A 22664-nucleotide genomic window follows, 5' to 3' on the forward strand; every position below is an offset into this window, starting at 1 on the left:
ACGCTGCTTAACTCCGCACTCGCCTGCCTGCTCACCCTCCAATGCTCCCTTTTCACTGGTGCAATATCCATGTGGATTACTGGAAACGCTGCCTGGACTCATTCTCTTCTTCTCCTCACCAAGACCACATCCTTTCACTGATCTGTGCCACCTCCTGGCAAACATTATCCCGTGTGAGTGTACGATACAGAACGCCGAACTAGGTCCTGCTGTTTGTGCTGGGCTTTAGATTGGTTAACAATGATCGCCTCAGGTGCTGGTGGGCACCAGGGTGCCGGTACAAATGTGCTACTCTTACATGAAGACAAAAGAAGAGGCAACAAGAGAGAAGGAAAGGCAGGCGTGTGGCAGTGAGGGACTGTTACAGGGAGAGAGCTGGCTGATATGATGGAGACAGAAGGAAAGAAGGCAGATATATGCAGGAGAGCAAGCAAAGTTCCAACTGTTCCATCATGGTGTGGACAGGAAGTGAAATGGAGGAGAAGATAAAATAGTCTGGTGGAGGTAAGTGTCAGACAGGAGCAGGTGGAAGAAGGATGAATGGAGGAAGCTCAGAGGATAATGTACCTGTGCAGGTGTGCAGCTGTGGCACTCTAACCAGGCTGTCTGGTACATGATAGAGGAGTACCAGTCTATGCAGAGGGGACAAAGTGGGTGGCCTCTGTCCCTTAACAGGGTCGTGGACCAACTATTGATCATGTGCCTCACCACACGCGACAAGGTGTAAAGACAGGCGGCAGCGGATCTGTGGAAGCTGTGATGTTTCTTACATGTCATTCTGTTTTCACTGCGCATTCAACCATACTACGTCCACGCGTGTGCTGTGTTGATAACATTCTGTCATTTCCACGGTACAAAAGTGGGACAGCTCTTAGAGCCAAGCCTTCTGTTTGTGTGGGTGTCCCCAGCACGCGCACGCAGGAAGTTCCTTTCCTGTCGAGAACGCGAGATGACGTAAGCTGCTTGCCGCGCAGTGATGATGGCGGTTCGTGAACGCGCAGTAAAAGTAATGGCTGCTCTGGATCGGCGGGTTCCTAGCCTCGATGATTTCGTGGGTCAAAGCTGGACTGCCTGGGCCGATTGGGCGGGCATGACGCCGGCGGATGGTAAGGAAACACCCTGACACAAACACTGATCGGTACGGAGCCATTTAACGGAAGCAGCAGTGTTTATTTTCGCGGAAACGCAGGACGGAGCTAAACATGTTACCCAAACAAAGACCCTACCGGGTCCTAGTGCTGGGTGGGTAACATGTTGGTCTTCACTAGGTTACAAAAATTATAATTGTAAGGACACAGTCATTGTAGCATGATTTCCACCTGTGTGGTCATAAAACAGTCTGCAGCGTTTAGGGGAGACCATTCGTGTGGAGAAAACCGGCAGGGCTGGCTGACATCTGAGCGGAAGGAAGCTAGTGTGGACGGCTGGCCGTGGAAAGCGAGCATACAAGCTACCATGCGAGCCCGACTAGCCGGTGGCGACGAGGTAGTTAGCATCAGCATGCTAACGCTAGCAGCAGCCGGATTCAGAGCAGACGCCGGTGACGGAGGAGGAGTCTGACGCTCTGCACCGCTGGCCCATCCTGTGATAGAAGGAAACATTTTGCGTGTCGTTCCCACTTCGCTTCCTTCGCTTCCTAAACAATGATACTCGTGGACTCGCCACACGATTCCTCATATATGTGGCTTCTGCCCACAGTGTTCTTGCTAGCTGAGAGTCACTGTTTGGCGTTTCTCCAGTGCTGCTCTGCCCATTAACTGTCAGATAGTCTCCCCACCACCCAGTGCCATTAGCTACTGCCTGCTGATCGTATACTTGGACTACGAGTACTTCCTGAAGAAACGAGATCTGAGTCAATTACATAACACAGCTTATTAATATGGGCTATGTGTGATGTAAGATGAGCATTACTAATGGTGATACCAACATCACAGCTGACAGTGGCTGTCTTGAACATGTGTTTCAGGGCCTGATGTGGATGACTGCAATAAGAATGGCAAAAAGGCTGCAGAGGCAATGTCACTCAGTAAAGAGGGTAAGTGTGCAGGTTGGAAACATGCCTCATACTTATGGATCTCAGCTTTTCTAACAAACACATGCACATACACATGCTGGATGCTGTTTATGAGAACATGACACCACAACTCGGGGGTACCTGACAGTGCGTGTGAGGATCACACGGCCATAAGAGCCAGACAAGGCTGATCTGAAGCCCCCACTGTTCTTAGTTTGAATCTGCTGTGCAGGTTTGGTTAAAAAACTTTGGCCAGACTCAGAATGTTTCGTCAAAGTTTAACAATGAAGAGTCTTCACAGAGCTCACGCTGAGTTTCAGGTCGCTTATCATGAACACAGCTTTTGTTGGAAATAGGCTTAAATTTCTATTTTTCTTTTGTAGTTATATTAACAGCTTATAACACTACACAAGCCACATGCTTTGTAATGCTGTGCATTGTAACACGCGTCTGTGACGACGGTGTGTTGGAGCTGGTTTACTGTTCGGTGTGCGGGCAGACGTTCACGTGCAGACGTTCACGTGCAGACGTTCACGTGCAGACGGTCACGTGCAGACGTTCACGTGCAGACGTTCAAACACCTTTTCAGCTGGTGGATACATTTGTGCTGCTGCTACATTTTGCAGCGATAGTTTCACGGCATGTTTTGCAAAGACTGCATTTTGTTCGACATCCTCCTCGTGAAATCCGAACGACATGCATCTGCAGCATGGGTTACATGCAGACAGCTTAATATTTCCATGGCAACCTGTACTCAATGGTTCCCATAAAGCCACTTTAACCATTGCACGTGGAAAAACCCGCGATACGTTGAGTATATTCGATATATCGCACACCCATACCTTGTTAGTGAGTGAAACAAAGCCTGAAAATGTCATCACATTCAACTGAGTCTGCAAATACTTAGTCGGGTAAGTAAGCCCCGACTTACAGCTTCTCCATGGAACAGGCTACACAGTAGAAGCAGATCCAGCAGCACAGCAGGCTACGAGCATGTCAGTCGCAAGAAGCACGTGCAGATTTAGGATGTTTGAAACCGTAGGTTCCTCTAAGTGAGAGTACGTCTTTCTGTGTTCTCCACTCTTCTTCAAGACATGTCCATCTTTGGCCTCTACCCTGGCCATGACGACTTCTACCTGGTGGTTTGCAGCCATTGCGGGCAGGTCGTGAAGCCACAGGCCTTTGAAAAGCACTGCGAGCGGAGACACGGGCCTGTGGCCAAGCTGTACGCCCGCTTACGCTCTCCCACCCCGGCACCGCAACCCCAACAGAGAAGCCATCACGGCCCCTCTCCTCCTCATGGGACCAACGCTGCTTCGTGGGAGGGTCGAAACCAGGGAGTCGGGCAGCTCCGGGCGGCTCCACCTTCACCCGTCACACCACCACAGTACAGATACTCGAAAACTTCCAAGGACGGAGTGCGGTAAGAACACAGTCCAGTCAAAATGTCCGAGCTTGATTAAAGCAATAATAGATGATGTCAGCTGTTCAGAGTGTAGTGGCTAGCTTGGATTGGACGTGCAATGATTTTGTTCGTCTAAATCCTCTGTACAAATGTTGTAATGTGTTCTTATATCTAATTGAAATGACAAACAGCGAGTGTTGGCCTCTCTTTGTAGCGAGTCATCCGAACCACACAGCAGCACATTAATGACTAACCTTTAAACCTGATGCTCTTTGTCACTGTGCTAATGTGTTTGCATTATTACCCTAGCTCTGTAGCTAGCTGAAGCTCCAGTGAGCCATAGTCATAATCTTTGATCAGGTAACAGCAGAACCGTATGTTCTGGTGCATCATGTCTAGATGGAAGCTAGCACCATGGATCCTCCATGGATGCTGACTGTAGAATAACACCTGTCATAACAGCCAAGCTAAACCTTTTCTTGGGGATGAAAGGCTGTTGGCTGTTTTTGAACTCGGTGCTTGCTGGAGTCTGGGGACCACAGACAGGGTTGCACCCAGAAATGAGGTGGGACTTGTCTGTGGTAGAATCTGTCTCAGCTCATCGCCACTCGAGTTTTCTCTCAAATACACATTTGACTTTTTTATTTTGGAGTTTTGGTGAGTTGAAGCCCTTTGGCGTGTCCTGATGTGTGCTACGCGTAACCTGCTCGTGGCAGCACCCGTGTCATCGTTCCAGCTGGTAGGAAAGGATTGGTGTTTGGAGAGAAGCCGGCATGAAAGTGGGCATCTTCTTCAGTTCCTGACATACTTGGTGGAGCGTGGTGGATTATCATGTTAAAGTTATTAATCACAGCTCAGTACAAAAGCCTCACACACCTTTCTATCCAAACCTTGTGTTTGCGACCAATCAGCACAGAGCTGTGTTAGAGAGACGAACACGTGATCTGAGCGAGCACAGCTAATGTAGAGCGCAGGACTGAAACATTAGAGCCCTCTTATTCACACATGGTTGTTTTTCATTGGCTACGATGACAAACTGTGAACTTCTTCTCTCGTCACCAAGACACTCCCCACTGGAGAAGTCCCACAGCAGTCACTTTGACTCTTCGGTATTCAAGCAGCCACCACCTCTCGAGCCTCCCATGAGCTCCCCACCTCCGTCTCTCAGAGATCCCCCTTGGCCACACGGAGCTACTCCGCCTGGTAGATCTTCACCCAGTGACAGGCACCCCACAGTGAGAAAGGATTCCACTCAAACCTCCGCTGCCACACGCCACCGCATCCCCAGACCTTACAACAAAGTGGCTTCCAGTGAGTACAAGTTCAGACGTGCAGGCAATAGAGAAAGTAGATGTCAGTAGAAGTGTGGTGCGTTCCCGAATAAGTCGGAAGTCGATGCCAAGTTTTAAAGGTTTTTGTTTCCCACTCGGAAAGTCCGAGCCAACCAATGTGACCCGAGGTAGCAATCCAAGATGGCGGCACTGTTAAAACAAGCCGAGCGTCACTCCGAGCTATTCTGGAACGCTGCGTTCATGTGTCTGTGCGATGTCTTTGTTCTGTTTGAGTCTGCAGCCGGCGTCTGCTGACACACAGCGTGACGCGCTGTGATGCATCATGAAGGATCAGCCTGCCGAGTGCAGAGAGCGCAGCTGCGGCCGTCTGCAGCCGCGCTCCGGCCGCGCTGCAGACGGCCGTTTGCTTTCAAATAGAATGAAACCGTGTGTCCACACGTGTGGACAACAGACGTGAGCTTGTGCTGTCACACTGTGGCTCACGTGGCTTCTGTGTGTCCTCAGAGAGGAAGTGCGACTTGGACAAACACTGCGGCGTCCTTGACCCCGACAGGAAGAAAGTGTGCACCCGCCTCCTGACATGCAATGTAAGCAACACACACACACACACACACACACGCGTGCTGTCCCATGTTAGTGCCTCAGTGTGGGTAAGTACAGGGTGAGGCGTGCTGTCAGGCTGTGACCCAGTGACAGGGCAGCGTGTGGGCTTCGAGCCTGTCCGCCATGTTCAGCCCTCACGCACACTCATCATGCTGTTATCACTGAACGTTTGTGTAAACCTGTGTGTCACATGTCATTCTGTCATTGAAGTTGTCCTGCACAGCCGTGAGTCCTTTTTGTTTTCCACTGGATCGATCTCCTCAACAATGTGATATCAAATATGTGACCGTTTTCCACAGTGGAGAATCCCATCGTGGTCTTCACCACAGCTCTCCCACTTTCAAACTGGTGTGAGGTCCAGTCTGTCCCAAACTCGGTGTCTTTCCATCTCGTGTTGAGCTCTGGAAGCACCAATAAAGCCTATTCTTCATAATATTTCCAGAAACATCTCCTGTGCTCCTTACACGTCACCATAGGTGTGGCTGAAACGTCGCAGTATAGAGTAACAATGCAGGATTGGAACGGGCAGTGAACAGGACACGTGCAGTGCATCAACACAACACGCTCTGACAGTGATTCACACACGGCTCCAACCTGCCACGGAGCATCCTGAAACAGGTGGTGGCCATACGTCAGTCACACTGGAGGGAGGTTCACAACACGCTGTGGCTGAGCTCCCTGCACTGAAGACAACAGCTGATAAAAGACTGCAGTGCAGGAACAACTCCAAGCTGTCCATCGACATGTGAAGGAAACGAAAGGCAGGAGAGCCAGGACCGCCCACTGCTGGGACAGAGACGCCGCCTTGGCGTTTACCACAGTGCACGACGAGACCATCAGAGAACAGAGCGAGGCCTACCAAGGAGACGACACAGTAGCTACAGTCAGACACCGTTGCTGCCTCTGGCCTGACGGTGTGCGAGGCATCATGAGATCTGAAGACTACCAGTGTAGGGTCAGTGTGAGACAGCTGGGTCAGAGGTCACGGGACCAGCAGGACCAGGACCCCGACACGCCTCTGTTTGTGTGAAGACGACACGCTAATCTGAATCCCACTGATCACGCATGGAGACGTGTCAGAACTGCGCCCTTCAGATGGCAGTTTGCAAAAGGAGAGCGGTCGACCATCGCAGGCCAGACGTGCAGCTTGTTGATGAGAGAGGTGAGCGACTGCAGTTATTCTTCTGAGCTGTGTGTGAAACGCTGTCAAGTCTTTAGTGTTGATCCACTGCACATACAGGAAGTAAACATGTGTACACCAAAACAGCTCTGTGGGAGAAATGGTGCTTCTGCTGGGAACACTGGGGGGTTCGTACGGGCGCTTCATTAATGGGGGACAACTTGTGCTGTGTTCAGATGAAAATGTCCTCGACTGTGGGAGGAGTTTAATGTGGACTCTATAGGTGGGGGATGATGTCATCTTTCAAAAGCACTGTTATACTGAATCGATTCTGAAACTCCACAGTATCCAGTCAGTCCCATCACACAGGCCTGCTCAGATCCACAGCAAACACACAATCTGATCTGTCCTTCCCTCAGATTCACTCCATCCACCAGAGGAGGAAGGTGGTGGGCCGCAGCAAGAACTTTGACCAGCTAGTGGCAGAACTCAAGACCAGGGTTCGAGAGAAAGGGAGCCCAGCCCTGGAGGGAGGCTCCTCGACGGGACAGTCCCTCAGCCCAGAGGCCCCCAGGGAGCAAGCTGGTACTCCACACTGCAGGAGACCTTTGGTCACCCTCCCTGCCTTCAGGTTGTGAAGAATGCTGAAGCTAAGGATGCTTATAGAAGAAGTTAGGACTCTTCTAGAGATAAATAACCATCTTTTTACTGATTATAGTGGCTCAAACATGGTTTGGCTTGCAGGATTCATGTGTAGTCAGCTGCTGGGCAACTGTTTTATCAAGCAGCTAACAGCTGCTGCTGTAACATAGACGTGCTGGACTGATGGTCTGCTAAACTAACACCCAGGTGTTCGTTCTGTTACATAATCCCCAAACAGAGCAAGTTTAAAGGCTTCTCAGATGAGTCCACCAGTTCGCGGCTCAGTACAGCGTGTGCATCAAGTGTAGGGAAGGAGCTGATGTGGTGCTGCTGAGGGTGTAACTGGATCTGGATGGTCCTGTGTGTGTTCTAGTTGGCCTACGGCTGTGGTAGAGAGTGCCCCAGAGGAGGAGAGCCAGCGGTCGGATGAGGGTAATCCCAGAGTCCCCTCGCCTCTGGTCCACGGACGAATCTCGAGCGATGAAAGCGAGGCCGAAGGAAACGACGAGCGAGCTGAGTTTCCATCTTCGGCTGCGCATCCCAGACCAGCGGCGGTGAGACTTACTGGGGCTCAGCAGCCACAGAGCCCAGCCTCTGATCACCACAGGCTGAGACGTTACACAGGGACAGGAGGACGCCCATGCTGTGTCCTCATGTCCCCAAGGACACAGGGGAGACGCAGGGGAGACGCACACACGGGAGACACACACACGGGAGACGCACAGCAGACGCACACACAGCAGACGCACACACAGCAGACGCGCACACACAGGAGACGCACACACGGGAGACGCACAGCAGACACACACACAGGAGACGCGCAGGAGACGCGCACACACAGGAGACGCACAGCAGACACACACACAGGAGACGCACAGCAGACACACACACAGGAGACGCGCAGGAGACGCGCACACACAGGAGACGCACAGCAGACACACACACAGGAGACGCGCAGGAGACGCGCACACACAGGAGACGCACAGCAGACACACACACGGGAGACACACACACAGCAGACGCACAGGAGACGCGCGCACACACAGGAGACGCACAGCAGACACACACACGGGAGACGCACACACGGGAGACGCGCACACACGGGAGACGCACACACAGGAGACGCACACACGGGAGACGCGCACACACAGGAGACGCACACACGGGAGACGCGCACACACGGGAGACGCACACACAGGAGACGCACACACGGGAGACGCACACACACAGCAGACGCACACACAGCAGACGCACACACGGGAGACGCACAGCAGACACACACACGGGAGACGCACAGCAGACACACACACGGGAGACGCACAGCAGACACACACACGGGAGACGCGCACACAGGAGACGCGCACACACGGGAGACGCGCACACAGGAGACGCGCACACACGGGAGACGCACACACGGGAGACGCACACACGGGAGACACACAGCAGACACACACACGGGAGACACACACACAGGAGACGCGCACACACAGCAGACGCACAGGAGACGCGCACACACAGGAGACGCGCACACACAGGAGACGCACAGCAGACACACACACGGGAGACACACAGCAGACACACACACGGGAGACGCACAGCAGACGCACACACGGGAGACACACACACAGGAGACGCAGACGCACAGCAGACGCGCACACACAGGAGACGCGCACACACAGGAGACGCGCACACACAGGAGACGCACAGCAGACACACACACGGGAGACGCACAGCAGACACACACACGGGAGACGCACAGCAGACACACACACGGGAGACGCGCACACAGCAGACGCACACACGGGAGACACACAGCAGACACACACACGGGAGACGCACAGCAGACACACACACGGGAGACGCGCACACAGCAGATGCACACACGGGAGACACACACACAGGAGACGCGCACACACAGCAGACGCACAGGAGACGCGCACACACAGGAGACGCGCACACACAGGAGACGCGCACACACAGGAGACGCACAGGAGACGCGCACACACAGGAGACGCGCACACGGGAGACACACAGCAGACACACACACAGCAGACGCACACACAGGAGACGCACACACAGGAGACACACACACAGCGCACACACAGGAGACGCGCACACACAGGAGACGCGCACACACAGGAGACGCGCACACGGGAGACGCGCACACACAGGAGACGCGCACACGGGAGACGCGCACACGGGAGACGCGCACACGGGAGACGCACACACGGGAGGCGCACACACAGGAGACGCACACACAGGAGACGCACACACAGGAGACACACAGCAGACACACACACAGCAGACACACACACAGGAGACGCACACACAGGAGACGCACACACACAGGAGACGCGCACACGGGAGACGCACAGCAGACACACACACAGCAGACACACACACAGGAGACGCACACACGGGAGACGCACACACGGGAGACACACAGCAGACGCACACACAGGAGACGCACACACAGCAGACGCGCACACGGGAGACACACGCACGGGAGACGCACACACAGCAGACGCACACACAGCAGGCAGACACACAGCAGACGCACACACAGCAGACGCACACACAGCAGACGCACACACAGGAGACGCACACAGCAGACACACACACAGCAGACGCACACACAGCAGACGCACACACAGCAGACACACACACACAGGAGACACACAGCAGACGCACACACACCAGACGCACACACAGCAGACACACACACACAGGAGACACACAGCAGACGCACACACAGCAGACACACACACACAGGAGACACACAGCAGACGCACACACAGCAGACGCACACACACAGCAGACGCACACACAGCAGACACACACACACAGCAGACACACACAGCAGACGCACACACACAGCAGACGCACACACACAGCAGACGCACACACACAGGAGACACACAGCAGACACACACACAGCAGACGCACACACACAGCAGACGCACACACACAGGAGACACACAGCAGACGCACAGCAGACGCACACACAGCAGACACACACACAGGAGACACACAGCAGACACACACACAGCAGACGCACACACACAGCAGACGCACACACACAGCAGACGCACACACACAGCAGACACACAGCAGACACACACACGGGAGACGCACACACGGGAGACGCACACACAGGAGACGCACACACAGGAGACACACACACGGGAGACGCACACACGGGAGACGCACACACGGGAGACACACAGCAGACACACACACAGCAGACCCACACACGGGAGACGCACACACAGGAGACGCACACACAGGAGACACACACACAGCAGACGCACACACAGCAGACGCACACACAGCAGACACACACACAGCAGACGCACACACACAGGAGACACACAGCAGACGCACACACAGCAGACGCACACACAGCAGACACACACACAGCAGACACACACACAGCAGACACACACACACAGGAGACACACAGCAGACGCACACACAGCAGACGCACACACAGCAGACGCACACACAGCAGACACACACACACAGGAGACACACAGCAGACGCACACACAGCAGACGCACACACAGCAGACGCACACACAGCAGACACACACACAGCAGACACACACACACAGGAGACACACAGCAGACGCACACACACAGGAGACGCACACACACAGCAGACGCACACACACAGGAGACGCACACACACAGGAGACGCACACACACAGCAGACGCACACACACAGCAGACGCACACACAGGAGACGCACACACACAGGAGACGCACACACACAGCAGACGCACACACACAGGAGACGCACACACAGGAGACGCACACACAGGAGACACACAGCAGACGCACACACAGCAGACCCACACACAGCAGACACACACACAGCAGACACACACACACAGGAGACACACGGCAGACACACACACAGCAGACACACACACACAGGAGACACACAGCAGACGCACACACAGCAGACGCACACACAGCAGACGCACACACAGCAGACACACACACACAGGAGACACACAGCAGACGCACACACAGCAGACGCACACACACAGGAGACGCACACACACAGGAGACACACAGCAGACGCACACACAGCAGACGCACACACAGCAGACACACACACACAGGAGACACACAGCAGACGCACACACAGCAGACGCACACACAGCAGACACACACACACAGGAGACACACAGCAGACGCACACACAGCAGACACACACACACAGGAGACACACAGCAGACGCACACACAGCAGACGCGCACACACAGCAGACGCACACACACAGGAGACACACACACACAGGAGACACACACACACAGCAGACGCACAGCAGACGCACACACAGCAGACGCACACACACAGCAGACGCACACACAGGAGACGCACACACACAGGAGACGCACACACGGGAGACGCACACACAGGAGACGCACACACAGGAGACGCACACACAGGAGACACACGGCAGACGCACACACAGCAGACCCACACACAGCAGACACACACACACAGGAGACACACAGCAGACGCACACACAGCAGACACACACACAGCAGACACACACACACAGGAGACACACGGCAGACACACACACAGCAGACACACACACACAGGAGACACACAGCAGACGCACACACAGCAGACGCACACACAGCAGACGCACACACAGACACACACAGACAGACACACACACACAGGAGACACACAGCAGACACACACACACAGGAGACACACAGCAGACGCACACACAGCAGACACACACACAGCAGACGCACACACAGCAGACACACACACAGCAGACGCACACACAGCAGACGCACACACAGCAGACACACACACACAGGAGACACACAGCAGACGCACACACAGCAGACGCACACACACAGGAGACGCACACACAGCAGACGCACACACAGCAGACACACACACACAGGAGACACACAGCAGACGCACACACAGCAGACGCACACACACAGCAGACGCACACACAGCAGACGCACACACACAGGAGACACACACAGCAGACGCACACACACAGCAGACGCACACACACAGCAGACGCACACACAGCAGACGCACACACAGCAGACGCACACACACAGGAGACACACAGCAGACACACACACAGCAGACGCACACACACAGCAGACGCACACACACAGGAGACGCACACACACAGGAGACACACAGCAGACGCACAGCAGACGCACACACAGCAGACACACACACAGGAGACACACAGCAGACACACACACAGCAGACGCACACACACAGCAGACGCACACACACAGCAGACGCACACACGGGAGACGCACACACGGGAGACGCACACACAGGAGACGCACACACGGGAGACGCACACACGGGAGACGCACACACAGGAGACACACAGCAGACACACACACAGCAGACCCACACACGGGAGACGCACACACAGGAGACGCACACACAGGAGACGCACACACAGGAGACGCACACACAGCAGACGCACACACAGGAGACGCACACACAGCAGACGCACACACAGGAGACGCACACACAGGAGACGCACACACAGCAGACGCACACACAGGAGACGCACACACAGGAGACGCACACACAGGAGACGCACACACAGCAGACGCACACACAGGAGACGCACACACAGGAGACGCACACACAGCAGACGCACACACAGCAGACGCACACACAGGAGACGCACACACAGGAGACGCACACACAGCAGACGCACACACACAGGAGACACACAGCAGACGCACACACAGCAGACACACACACAGGAGACGCACACACAGGAGACGCACACACAGGAGACGCACACACAGCAGACACACACACAGCAGACGCACACACAGCAGACGCACACACAGCAGACGCACACACACAGGAGACACACAGCAGACGCACACACAGCAGACACACACACAGCAGACGCACACACAGCAGACGCACACACAGCAGACACACACACAGCAGACGCACACACAGCAGACGCACACACACAGGAGACACACAGCAGACGCACACACAGCAGACACACACACACAGGAGACACACGGCAGACGCACACACAGCAGACACACACACACAGGAGACACACAGCAGACGCACACACAGCAGACACACACACAGCAGACACACACACACAGGAGACACACAGCAGACGCACACACAGCAGACACACACACAGCAGACGCACACACAGCAGACACACACACAGCAGACGCACACACAGCAGACGCACACACAGCAGACGCACACACACAGGAGACACACAGCAGACGCACACACAGCAGACACACACACACAGGAGACACACGGCAGACACACACACAGCAGACGCACACACAGCAGACGCACACACAGCAGACGCACACACACAGGAGACACACAGCAGACGCACACACAGCAGACACACACACAGCAGACACACACACACAGGAGACACACGGCAGACACACACACAGCAGACACACACACACAGGAGACACACAGCAGACGCACACACAGCAGACGCACACACAGCAGACGCACACACAGCAGACGCACACACAGCAGACGCACACACAGCAGACGCACACACACAGGAGACACACAGCAGACGCACACACAGCAGACGCACACACAGCAGACGCACACACAGCAGACGCACACACAGCAGACGCACACACACAGGAGACACACAGCAGACGCACACACACAGGAGACGCACACACACAGGAGACGCACACACACAGCAGACGCACACACACAGCAGACGCACACACAGCAGACGCACACACACAGGAGACGCACACACAGGAGACGCACACACACAGCAGACGCACACACACAGGAGACGCACACACGGGAGACGCACACACAGGAGACGCACACACAGGAGACGCACACACAGGAGACACACAGCAGACGCACACACAGCAGACGCACACACACAGCAGACGCACACACAGCAGACGCACACACAGCAGACACACACACACAGGAGACACACAGCAGACGCACACACAGGAGACGCACACACACAGGAGACGCACACACACAGGAGACGCACACACACAGCAGACGCACACACAGCAGACACACACACACAGGAGACGCACACACAGGAGACGCACACACACAGCAGACGCACACACACAGCAGACGCACACACACAGGAGACGCACACACGGGAGACGCACACACAGGAGACGCACACACAGGAGACACACAGCAGACGCACACACAGCAGACACACACACAGCAGACACACACACAGCAGACACACACACACAGGAGACACACAGCAGACGCACACACAGCAGACGCACACACAGCAGACACACACACAGCAGACACACACACACAGGAGACACACAGCAGACGCACACACAGCAGACGCACACACACAGCAGACACACACACAGCAGACACACACACACAGGAGACACACAGCAGACGCACACACAGCAGACGCACACACAGCAGAGACGCACACACAGCAGACACACACACACAGGAGACACACAGCAGACGCACACACAGCAGACGCACACACAGCAGACGCACACACAGCAGACGCACACACAGCAGACGCACACACAGCAGACGCACACACACAGGAGACACACAGCAGACGCACACACAGCAGACGCACACACACAGGAGACGCACACACACAGGAGACGCACACACACAGGAGACGCACACACACAGGAGACGCACACACGGGAGACGCACACACAGGAGACGCACACACAGGAGACACACAGCAGACGCACACACAGCAGACCCACACACAGCAGACACACACACACAGGAGACACACAGCAGACGCACACACAGCAGACACACACACACAGGAGACGCACACACACAGGAGACGCACACACACAGGAGACGCACACACACAGGAGACGCACACACACAGGAGACGCACACACGGGAGACGCACACACAGGAGACGCACACACAGGAGACACACAGCAGACGCACACACAGCAGACCCACACACAGCAGACACACACACACAGGAGACACACAGCAGACGCACACACAGCAGACACACACACACAGGAGACACACGGCAGACACACACACAGCAGACACACACACACAGGAGACACACAGCAGACGCACACACAGCAGACGCACACACAGCAGACGCACACACAGCAGACGCACACACAGACACACACAGACAGACACACACACACAGGAGACACACAGCAGACACACACACACAGGAGACACACAGCAGACGCACACACAGCAGACACACACACAGCAGACGCACACACAGCAGACACACACACAGCAGACGCACACACAGCAGACACACACACAGCAGACGCACACACACAGGAGACACACAGCAGACGCACACACAGCAGACGCACACACACAGCAGACGCACACACACAGGAGACGCACACACACAGGAGACGCACACACAGCAGACACACACACACACAGCAGACGCACACACACAGCAGACGCACACACACAGCAGACGCACACACACAGGAGACGCACACACACAGGAGACGCACACACAGCAGACGCACACACAGGAGACGCACACACAGGAGACGCACACACAGCAGACGCACACACACAGCAGACGCACACACACAGCAGACGCACACACACAGCAGACGCACACACAGCAGACACACACACACAGGAGACACACAGCAGACACACACACACAGCAGACGCACACACACAGGAGACACACAGCAGACGCACACACAGCAGACACACAGCAGACGCACACACAGCAGACACACAGCAGACGCACACACAGGAGACACAGGCTGTGATAATGAGACCTGTGTGTGTGTGTGTGTGTGTGTGTGTGGATAAAGCAGCATGGTTGCAGTGGTGCCACAGGCTCTTCCAGGCACTTCTCTGAGAGACTGACTGCAAACGGTGCTGGAATAGATACAAATACAAAAGTAGACGTGTGAAAAGCAACTCAAAGGATTTTGTGAAGTTCCAAAACAAACAGTTGTGTTGAATGTAAACTCAGACAGCAGCATATCTGCACAGCCTCTGTGCTCGGTGTTTAAAGGTGTGTTCTTGTTTTTAAAGGTGTGCTCGTTCGGAAGCCGTGTGTTGGGTCAGGGCATCTACACGTTTGACAGGAGACTACACCACCTGAGGTCTGCCTTCAGCAGCATGCTGGAACAGCACATCAGCGCCCATCTTTGGAAGTAAGACGTCCCTGTGAACAGAGCTTCATGTGAATATATGTGTGTTTACTACTCAGAGTTACTGTCAGCAGCTGTGGTGCAACAATGGAGCGACCCACGGACACCGGGGTCAGTGTCAGTACTGGGAGCACCCTGACTGCACCCTGCACAGGCTGCACAGGTAGTGCTCCAGCTGTGTGCTTTTCAGCTGGTTTGCTGCCTTCCCTGCACAGCCTCAACAGCATGCAGGAGTCTCCAGGAGATGGACAGATGCTGCAGGAGGTGCTTAACCCACATCAAGACTGGTGTCTGCTCCTCTGTGTGGGAACTCTGAGCACTGCCAGAGCCCCACAGGACGATCTGCAGCAGGCCACGGGTGTGAATGTCTCTGACATTATATTCTGTGCTTTAGACAGAGCAGTTCACCCTGACTGTGACACACATGGAGATGCTGACTGTAGCCTGGTTCAGCACGACAGGTTTGGTTGTCAGTCAGTGCTGATGTGGGAGCATGCCCTGACACTGTCAGCCGTGAACAGCAGCATGGAAAAGAGTTGGAGCTGCTTTGGTTCACTGTAAAAAGCCCAAACATTATCAAACAGTGTAGCTCCTTTTGTTCCTGACACAGGAAATGTGTGAGACACTGTCCTGCTGGAAGCTTCCATTAGAAAATGGATGCAGTGTGTTGATAAAGCGATGGATGCAGTCGGCAACAATACAGGTAGGCTGTGGCATTAAAACCACTCGGTCCATAACGTCACATCAGTGGGACTCGTTCAGGCAGAGCCGGACAGACAGAGCAGCAGTGTGACATGCTCACGATGCCACGTGTAACGTTCTTCCTCCATCAGATGCTCGGTCTGAGCCTGAGCAGGTCCTGAGGAGCTGTCGTATGGCAGCAGTTTCCTGCTAACAACGTGTCTGCTGACATGCTGGGCAGTGCAGGAACAGACACTCAGGGCTTACATGTTACAGCAGCACAAACAAGGCTGGCACAGAGGTGCACCCTGGGTTGTTTGGTTCAACACCCCCTCAGAAGATGACCTCACAGTGCTGTCTGGGCTTTATGTTCCCCGTGGCAGGGTGAGGCGGGGGTGTGGCCACTGTAAACATGGCTGTGCTGTCAGACACTGCAGGTGGGCTCATCTGTTCTTTTTTCCCTCTGTCCAGGAAAATACCTCAAGCTGCAGACCTTCAGTCTCCTCCTCCTCCAGCCAAGACCATCACATCCGTGTCTCCCACCATCATGTCCTCCTCTTCATCACATTCTAAGGTTCGCACAGGAAGTCATATTAGCTCCTCCCTCAAAACGGCGTCATCCTCATCATCTTCCAGTCGAGGGCCGGGGAGGCCCCCGACATCCACGCAGTTGGAGAACTACGGGAGCAATAGCAGCAGCAGCATCGCCGGTAGTCACGGGCGACCCAAGAATCCAGTCGGACGTCCCAGCAAGCAAATGCTGAAGCTGCGAGAGCAAGTCGCTACAGCCGCTGTTCTCCGCAAGCGCAAAGTCCCATCCCAGGAAGGAGAGCACTCGGGTCCCGACAGGAACTGCATCGTCCTCCAGGACAGGGGCCGCCCGCCTTCCAACACGTCGTCTTTATCTTCCAAAGCGCACGCACAGACCAATGGCACGCTCTCCCCCAGCAGCAAACCCCACCCCCAGCCTTCCCCCACAGACGCCCAGTCGCCGAGCACAAAGGCTATTTGGACTTACAGACGGACACACCCTCCTCTGGGGGACCCTTCTCCCACCGCCAATTCCCACAGCCGTGCTTGCGTGGGAGACTCAGGGCTGCACGGGCAGGGCAGCGGGAGGGTCTTTGAGCACCAGATGGGAACGGTGAAGAAACGCAAAGCTGGTCGTACGGAGGATAACGCTCCCTCCTCTAAGCCTTCAGCCCACTGCCTGACTTCCTCCTCTTCTTCCAGCTCTGCCACTTCGTCTCCACGCTCAAACTTCTACCCCTGGAAAGACAATAAAAGCGGGACGCTTTCTGGGGGTGTGGAGAAGAAACTGGGCACACAGAAGGTAGGTTTGGACGAGGGGAAATGGGTGTACTGAGCAGTTCCAGTCCACACTTGGCCCCTGCAAAGGCGACTAGGAGTAACCCTTGAAGCTCTTTTGAGAACGGAGTGGTTTCTGTTGTGTTTCTGCTTGTATGGCTGCGTTAGTGAGGGCGGCCTCTGCCTGTGCAGCTACCTCGCAGCTCGTCACCTGTGTTCACTGGTGTAGCTGATGAGACTGCCTCTGCACAGCTGAAAGGATGCTGCCAGTCAGACAGTTTGTACCGTGCAACCAGCTCAGTGCCTCACAGTGCATGTAGAGGAATCATGTTTCTGCATAGACGCAGCAGTGTACTGCTGACGTGTTGAAGGTGCAGCTGCTGCCCTCTGGGTAATTACAAAGTGCCATAGATAAGTCAGGTCATACTCCTCAGAGTCTCTGTTGTCAGCGACGTAGTCTTGGACTAGACTAACACAGGTCTGCTGCAAGGTATTAAAAATGACTATTACTCAACCGAGAGCTGTTTCCATGACGATCAGTGACGCCCAGCAGCGGTGGACAGAAATTCCCGCCACGCTCCGAGGAGCGGTCTTAAACTGGCTCTGTGTGAAACATGGATCTTTGTTTATTATGAAGTGAATGCAAAGAGCAGCTGTCTAAACAAAAGTAATAATTTGACTAATTTTCTTCTGTCCTACAGCCAAAACTGCACCATTAAGTGTGCCTGCCTTACAAGCCACGATGAGGGAGCCAGCTCTGCTCAGTCCAGGACTGAGCCAACAGGACTGTGTGTGTCTGTGTGTGCCTTCTGTCTGTGGAGCGTACGCTCGGGTGTGGATGTGACCGCTTGTTTGTATGTGCAGTGTCGATGTAGTGTGGATCGCAGCTGGGTGTGTAGGTCTGGGTGAGTGAAGGAGGGTGGGAGGAAGTTCAGAGCGTATGGATTTAGAAATACCTCACGACCATCTGGTTATGCTGCTAAATGAAATGTTGGTTTATAAAAATTGATTAAAAATGTCATTTTCACTTGGTTTCTGTCACTTCTTTATCACTTTGGAAATGTGCTCTCATGTTGGGCTGAAGTCAGTGGTGCACGTTTTACAATTAGAAACTAGATGATGTGACTGCATTAACACATTTATCCCCACAGCTGCCTCAAGCTGCTTTGTTATTAAAGACTGCTGTAATAGAGGGAAACCCCAACAATGACCCTCTGACAGAACCGGGCTGAGGAGGGGGCAGCCGTCACGCCTGGTAGGGAGTGAGGGGACACGTGGAAGGTGGCCAGGGCTTAAATGATTAAATGCAAAGAGTGAGTGAAGACACAGCAGATTCAGGGTCACCTGATCCAGCCTTAACTACATACTTGATCATCTTAAAAGTCTGACATCTATCAGTACCATAGTACTATGAAGTCTTTTAGATTAAGATTGTGTATGAGGAGCAGAATTTGAGTCTGGATCAACAGGCAGACTGTCTCGAGTACCTGCCAGTACTCTGGCTGCAGCATGTTGGAACAAATAAAGGAAACGGGACATTTTTAGGATCACCTAATATCAAATTACTGCAGTCCAAGCTACATCCAATAAATGCACAAACTAGTTTTTCACTATTACTCTGAGACAATATCTTTATAATTTTAGATTTTTTTTGTGTATTTGCATTTTCCGCACTGAAGGACATCTCTTGGTCACAGGCCAAGGTAATGCCATCCAGAGTAAGAATCTGCTTAGATACCATATTTCTAAGCTTTTCAGGGCCGAGTACAATAACCTCAGTTTGATCTGAATTAAGAAGCAGAAAGTTAGCGGCCATCCAGGTCTTTATGTCTTTAAGACATTCCTGCACACATTGGTGTGTGTTATCTGGCTTCATGGACAGATAGAGCTGGGTGTCATCTGCATAGCAGTGTAAATGTATGCTATGTCTTCTAATGATGCTGCCTAAGGCAGGGTCCAAACTTTTTGCAAAGAGGACCAGATTTGGGAAGTTGAGCATGTGTGTGGGCCGACCATTCAGCCCGAAATATTTTGAACCATTAACATTAAATGCAAATGAACGACTTTATACGGACCCTGCAGGGGACATGGGAGAAAACAAATTAAGACGGACTTCTGCGAGATCTCGCAAAACAAACTCGGGATCTCGCAAAGGTTTTAGCCGCATTCTTCGGAGGCCGCCAGCTCCAAGCCGACCGGGAGGTCGAGGCACGATGTGCCGGGAAAGCGGTGTTCCTCCCGGCTGTAGTAGGTCTCGACCTCCCGTTAGCTTCGAGATGGCGGGTGTCAGATCTCCGAAAACGTCGGAGCACTTTTGCAAATATGTGATGTCTTGTAAACCGAGCAGGTATCTGACGTTTACACAACTACATTCACGCCTCAAAATATCTTAAAAGTGTATTTTGTGACCCAGAAAGAGTCATATTACAACTAAGTAGCTGCCGCCATTGTTGGAATTCAACTTTTGTGAGATCTCACAAAAGTCCGTCTTAATTTTTTTCCCCATGTCCCCTGCGGGGCTCCGTAACTTTATCATGTTAATTTTTCACACAAATTTTATTATGAATTTTTTTATCATGAATTAATAAATTTGACCAAAATAATGTATTTGAAAAACACAAAATGAAGAAAAATTAAACATCTAAATTCAAAACATGTGAACAGGAAAATAACATTAAGAGTTAACTTATTCAAAAGTACAAACACTGGGCCATATAAATCCGTACATCGCTCGTTCTTTAGGTTTTTAAATTGACCATCAAAAATGAAAAAAACTACTTTATGTTATTGGATTTTGAATCAGATCTCAAAAACAAAAATGGATGTTTTTTATTTCAATTTCAAAAATATGAAATTGAAATAAAATGTAACCCTTGTAATTCACTTTATTGTGGTCTCCACTCTTCCCTTTTACAGAGATTACAGACAGTTCAGAATGCTGCAGCTCGCATTCTAACTAAAACCAGCAAGTTTGCCCACATTACTCCTGTCCTTGCCGATCTGCACTGGTTGCCTGTCAAATATCGTATTCAATTTAAAATTTTGTTGTTTACTTTTAAAATTACTAACAACACTGCACCCAGCTACCTTAAGGACCTTTTAAACCCTTATGCTCCTGCCAGGGCTTTAAGGTCATCGTCACAGTTACTGCTGGCTCAGCCCAGATCTCGACTTAAGACTAGAGGTGATCGATCGTTTGCTCTTGTCGCACCTGTGCTTTGGAACAATCTCCCGATTGGCATCCGGGCATCTGATTCTATTCATTCTTTTAAATCACAGCTTAAAACATATCTTTTTAAACTTGCCTTCTCCACCTTTTAATTGCTGGTTTGTTTGTTTGTTTGTTTGGTTGCTGTGACCTATTGACCTCTTGTATTAATTCCCTCCTATCTTTCTATTGGTGTTTTTTATTATGGTGGTACAGCTTTTATCTTGCTATTACCCATGTGCTGTAGTCATTCTTATTGGTAGCTTTTATCTATGAACATAACTCCTTATTTTTTTTTTATCCGTTATCAATGTTTGAACCTTTTATTGTTTTATGTAAAGCACTTTGGTATGCCCAAGGCTTTTAAATGTGCTCTATAAATAAAGATTGTTGTTGTTGTTGTTGTAAATGGCCCAGGGCTGGCTCAGAAACAGTGGTTCTGATGCGCAAAATGTCACGCAAGTGAGTCGCTTAATCTCGTCCTCACGCTTCTTGTTCATGTTCATGACGGGGAATGTCTTCTCGCACAAGTATGTGAGCCAAACAAGCTCAGTATTTTCTTAGCAAATGTTCGAATCTCTTGGAACACGCCTTTATCTAGCTGGCGGTAAAAGCTGTTGGTGCTGACGGCGATACTCGGTGTCACACTGCAGCTCAATGAGCTCCGGCTGCAAATGGTCAGGAGCATCATCAGGGTCCATGGAAGAGGGAGAGGAAAAGGGCATGATTTTTTCAATAGCTGCAAAATCCCAAAAGTGCTGTTGAACCTTCTCAGCCAGAGAAGTCTGCTGCATCACCTCATTGCGCACTAACATTGGTCTGTAGGAAACTAGTCATTATTTCCTGTAGCGATGGGAAATGTGTGGTATTGGGCTGCATTTGTGACAGATGTCTTTAGAAAAGTAGCAGTTTGGTCCCAAAGGCTTTGATGTGTGAATACAGTTGTCTTACCAGTGCATTTTACCCCTGAAGGCTCCTGTTCAGCGTGTTCACATGTTGTGTTATTATAAGAGTTGTCTGATTTCCTCCCTAAGAGAGTAGAAGCGCTGCAATTCAATTCAATTTTATTTATATAGCGCCAAATCACAACAAAAGTCGCCTCAAGGCGCTTCAGTGCAGTGCCGACCCCCGACTGAGCCATCTCAGGTCATTGTGATACACAACATCCCTGTACTCAGCCTGGATGTTG

At 52.7% G+C, this 22664-nt stretch overlaps 1 protein-coding gene across 2 annotated transcripts; it reads left to right on the forward strand.

Annotated features, from left to right (window-relative positions):
- Positions 1-948: 948 nt before the first annotated feature.
- atxn7l2a (ataxin 7-like 2a) lies at positions 949-19298 on the forward strand. 2 transcript variants are annotated; one of them, XM_080892266.1, is made up of 10 exons: positions 949-1106; positions 1967-2035; positions 3107-3437; positions 4483-4730; positions 5216-5298; positions 6854-7065; positions 7450-7630; positions 16160-16281; positions 17431-18292; positions 18969-19293. In XM_080892266.1, the coding sequence occupies exons 1-10, from the start codon at positions 977-979 to the stop codon at positions 18984-18986; spliced, it is 2256 nt and encodes a 751-aa protein (XP_080748392.1). In that variant the 5' UTR covers positions 949-976; the 3' UTR covers positions 18987-19293. The 2 variants fall into 2 exon arrangements, with proteins under 2 accessions (XP_080748392.1, XP_080748391.1); XM_080892265.1 differs by having other exon boundaries at positions 17431-19298.
- The last annotated feature ends 3366 nt before the right edge of the window (positions 19299-22664 follow it).

The sequence above is a fragment of the Rhamphochromis sp. 'chilingali' genome (genome assembly GCF_963969265.1).
Source record: "Rhamphochromis sp. 'chilingali' genome assembly, chromosome: 9".
Classification (NCBI taxonomy): Eukaryota; Metazoa; Chordata; class Actinopteri; order Cichliformes; family Cichlidae; genus Rhamphochromis; species Rhamphochromis sp. 'chilingali'.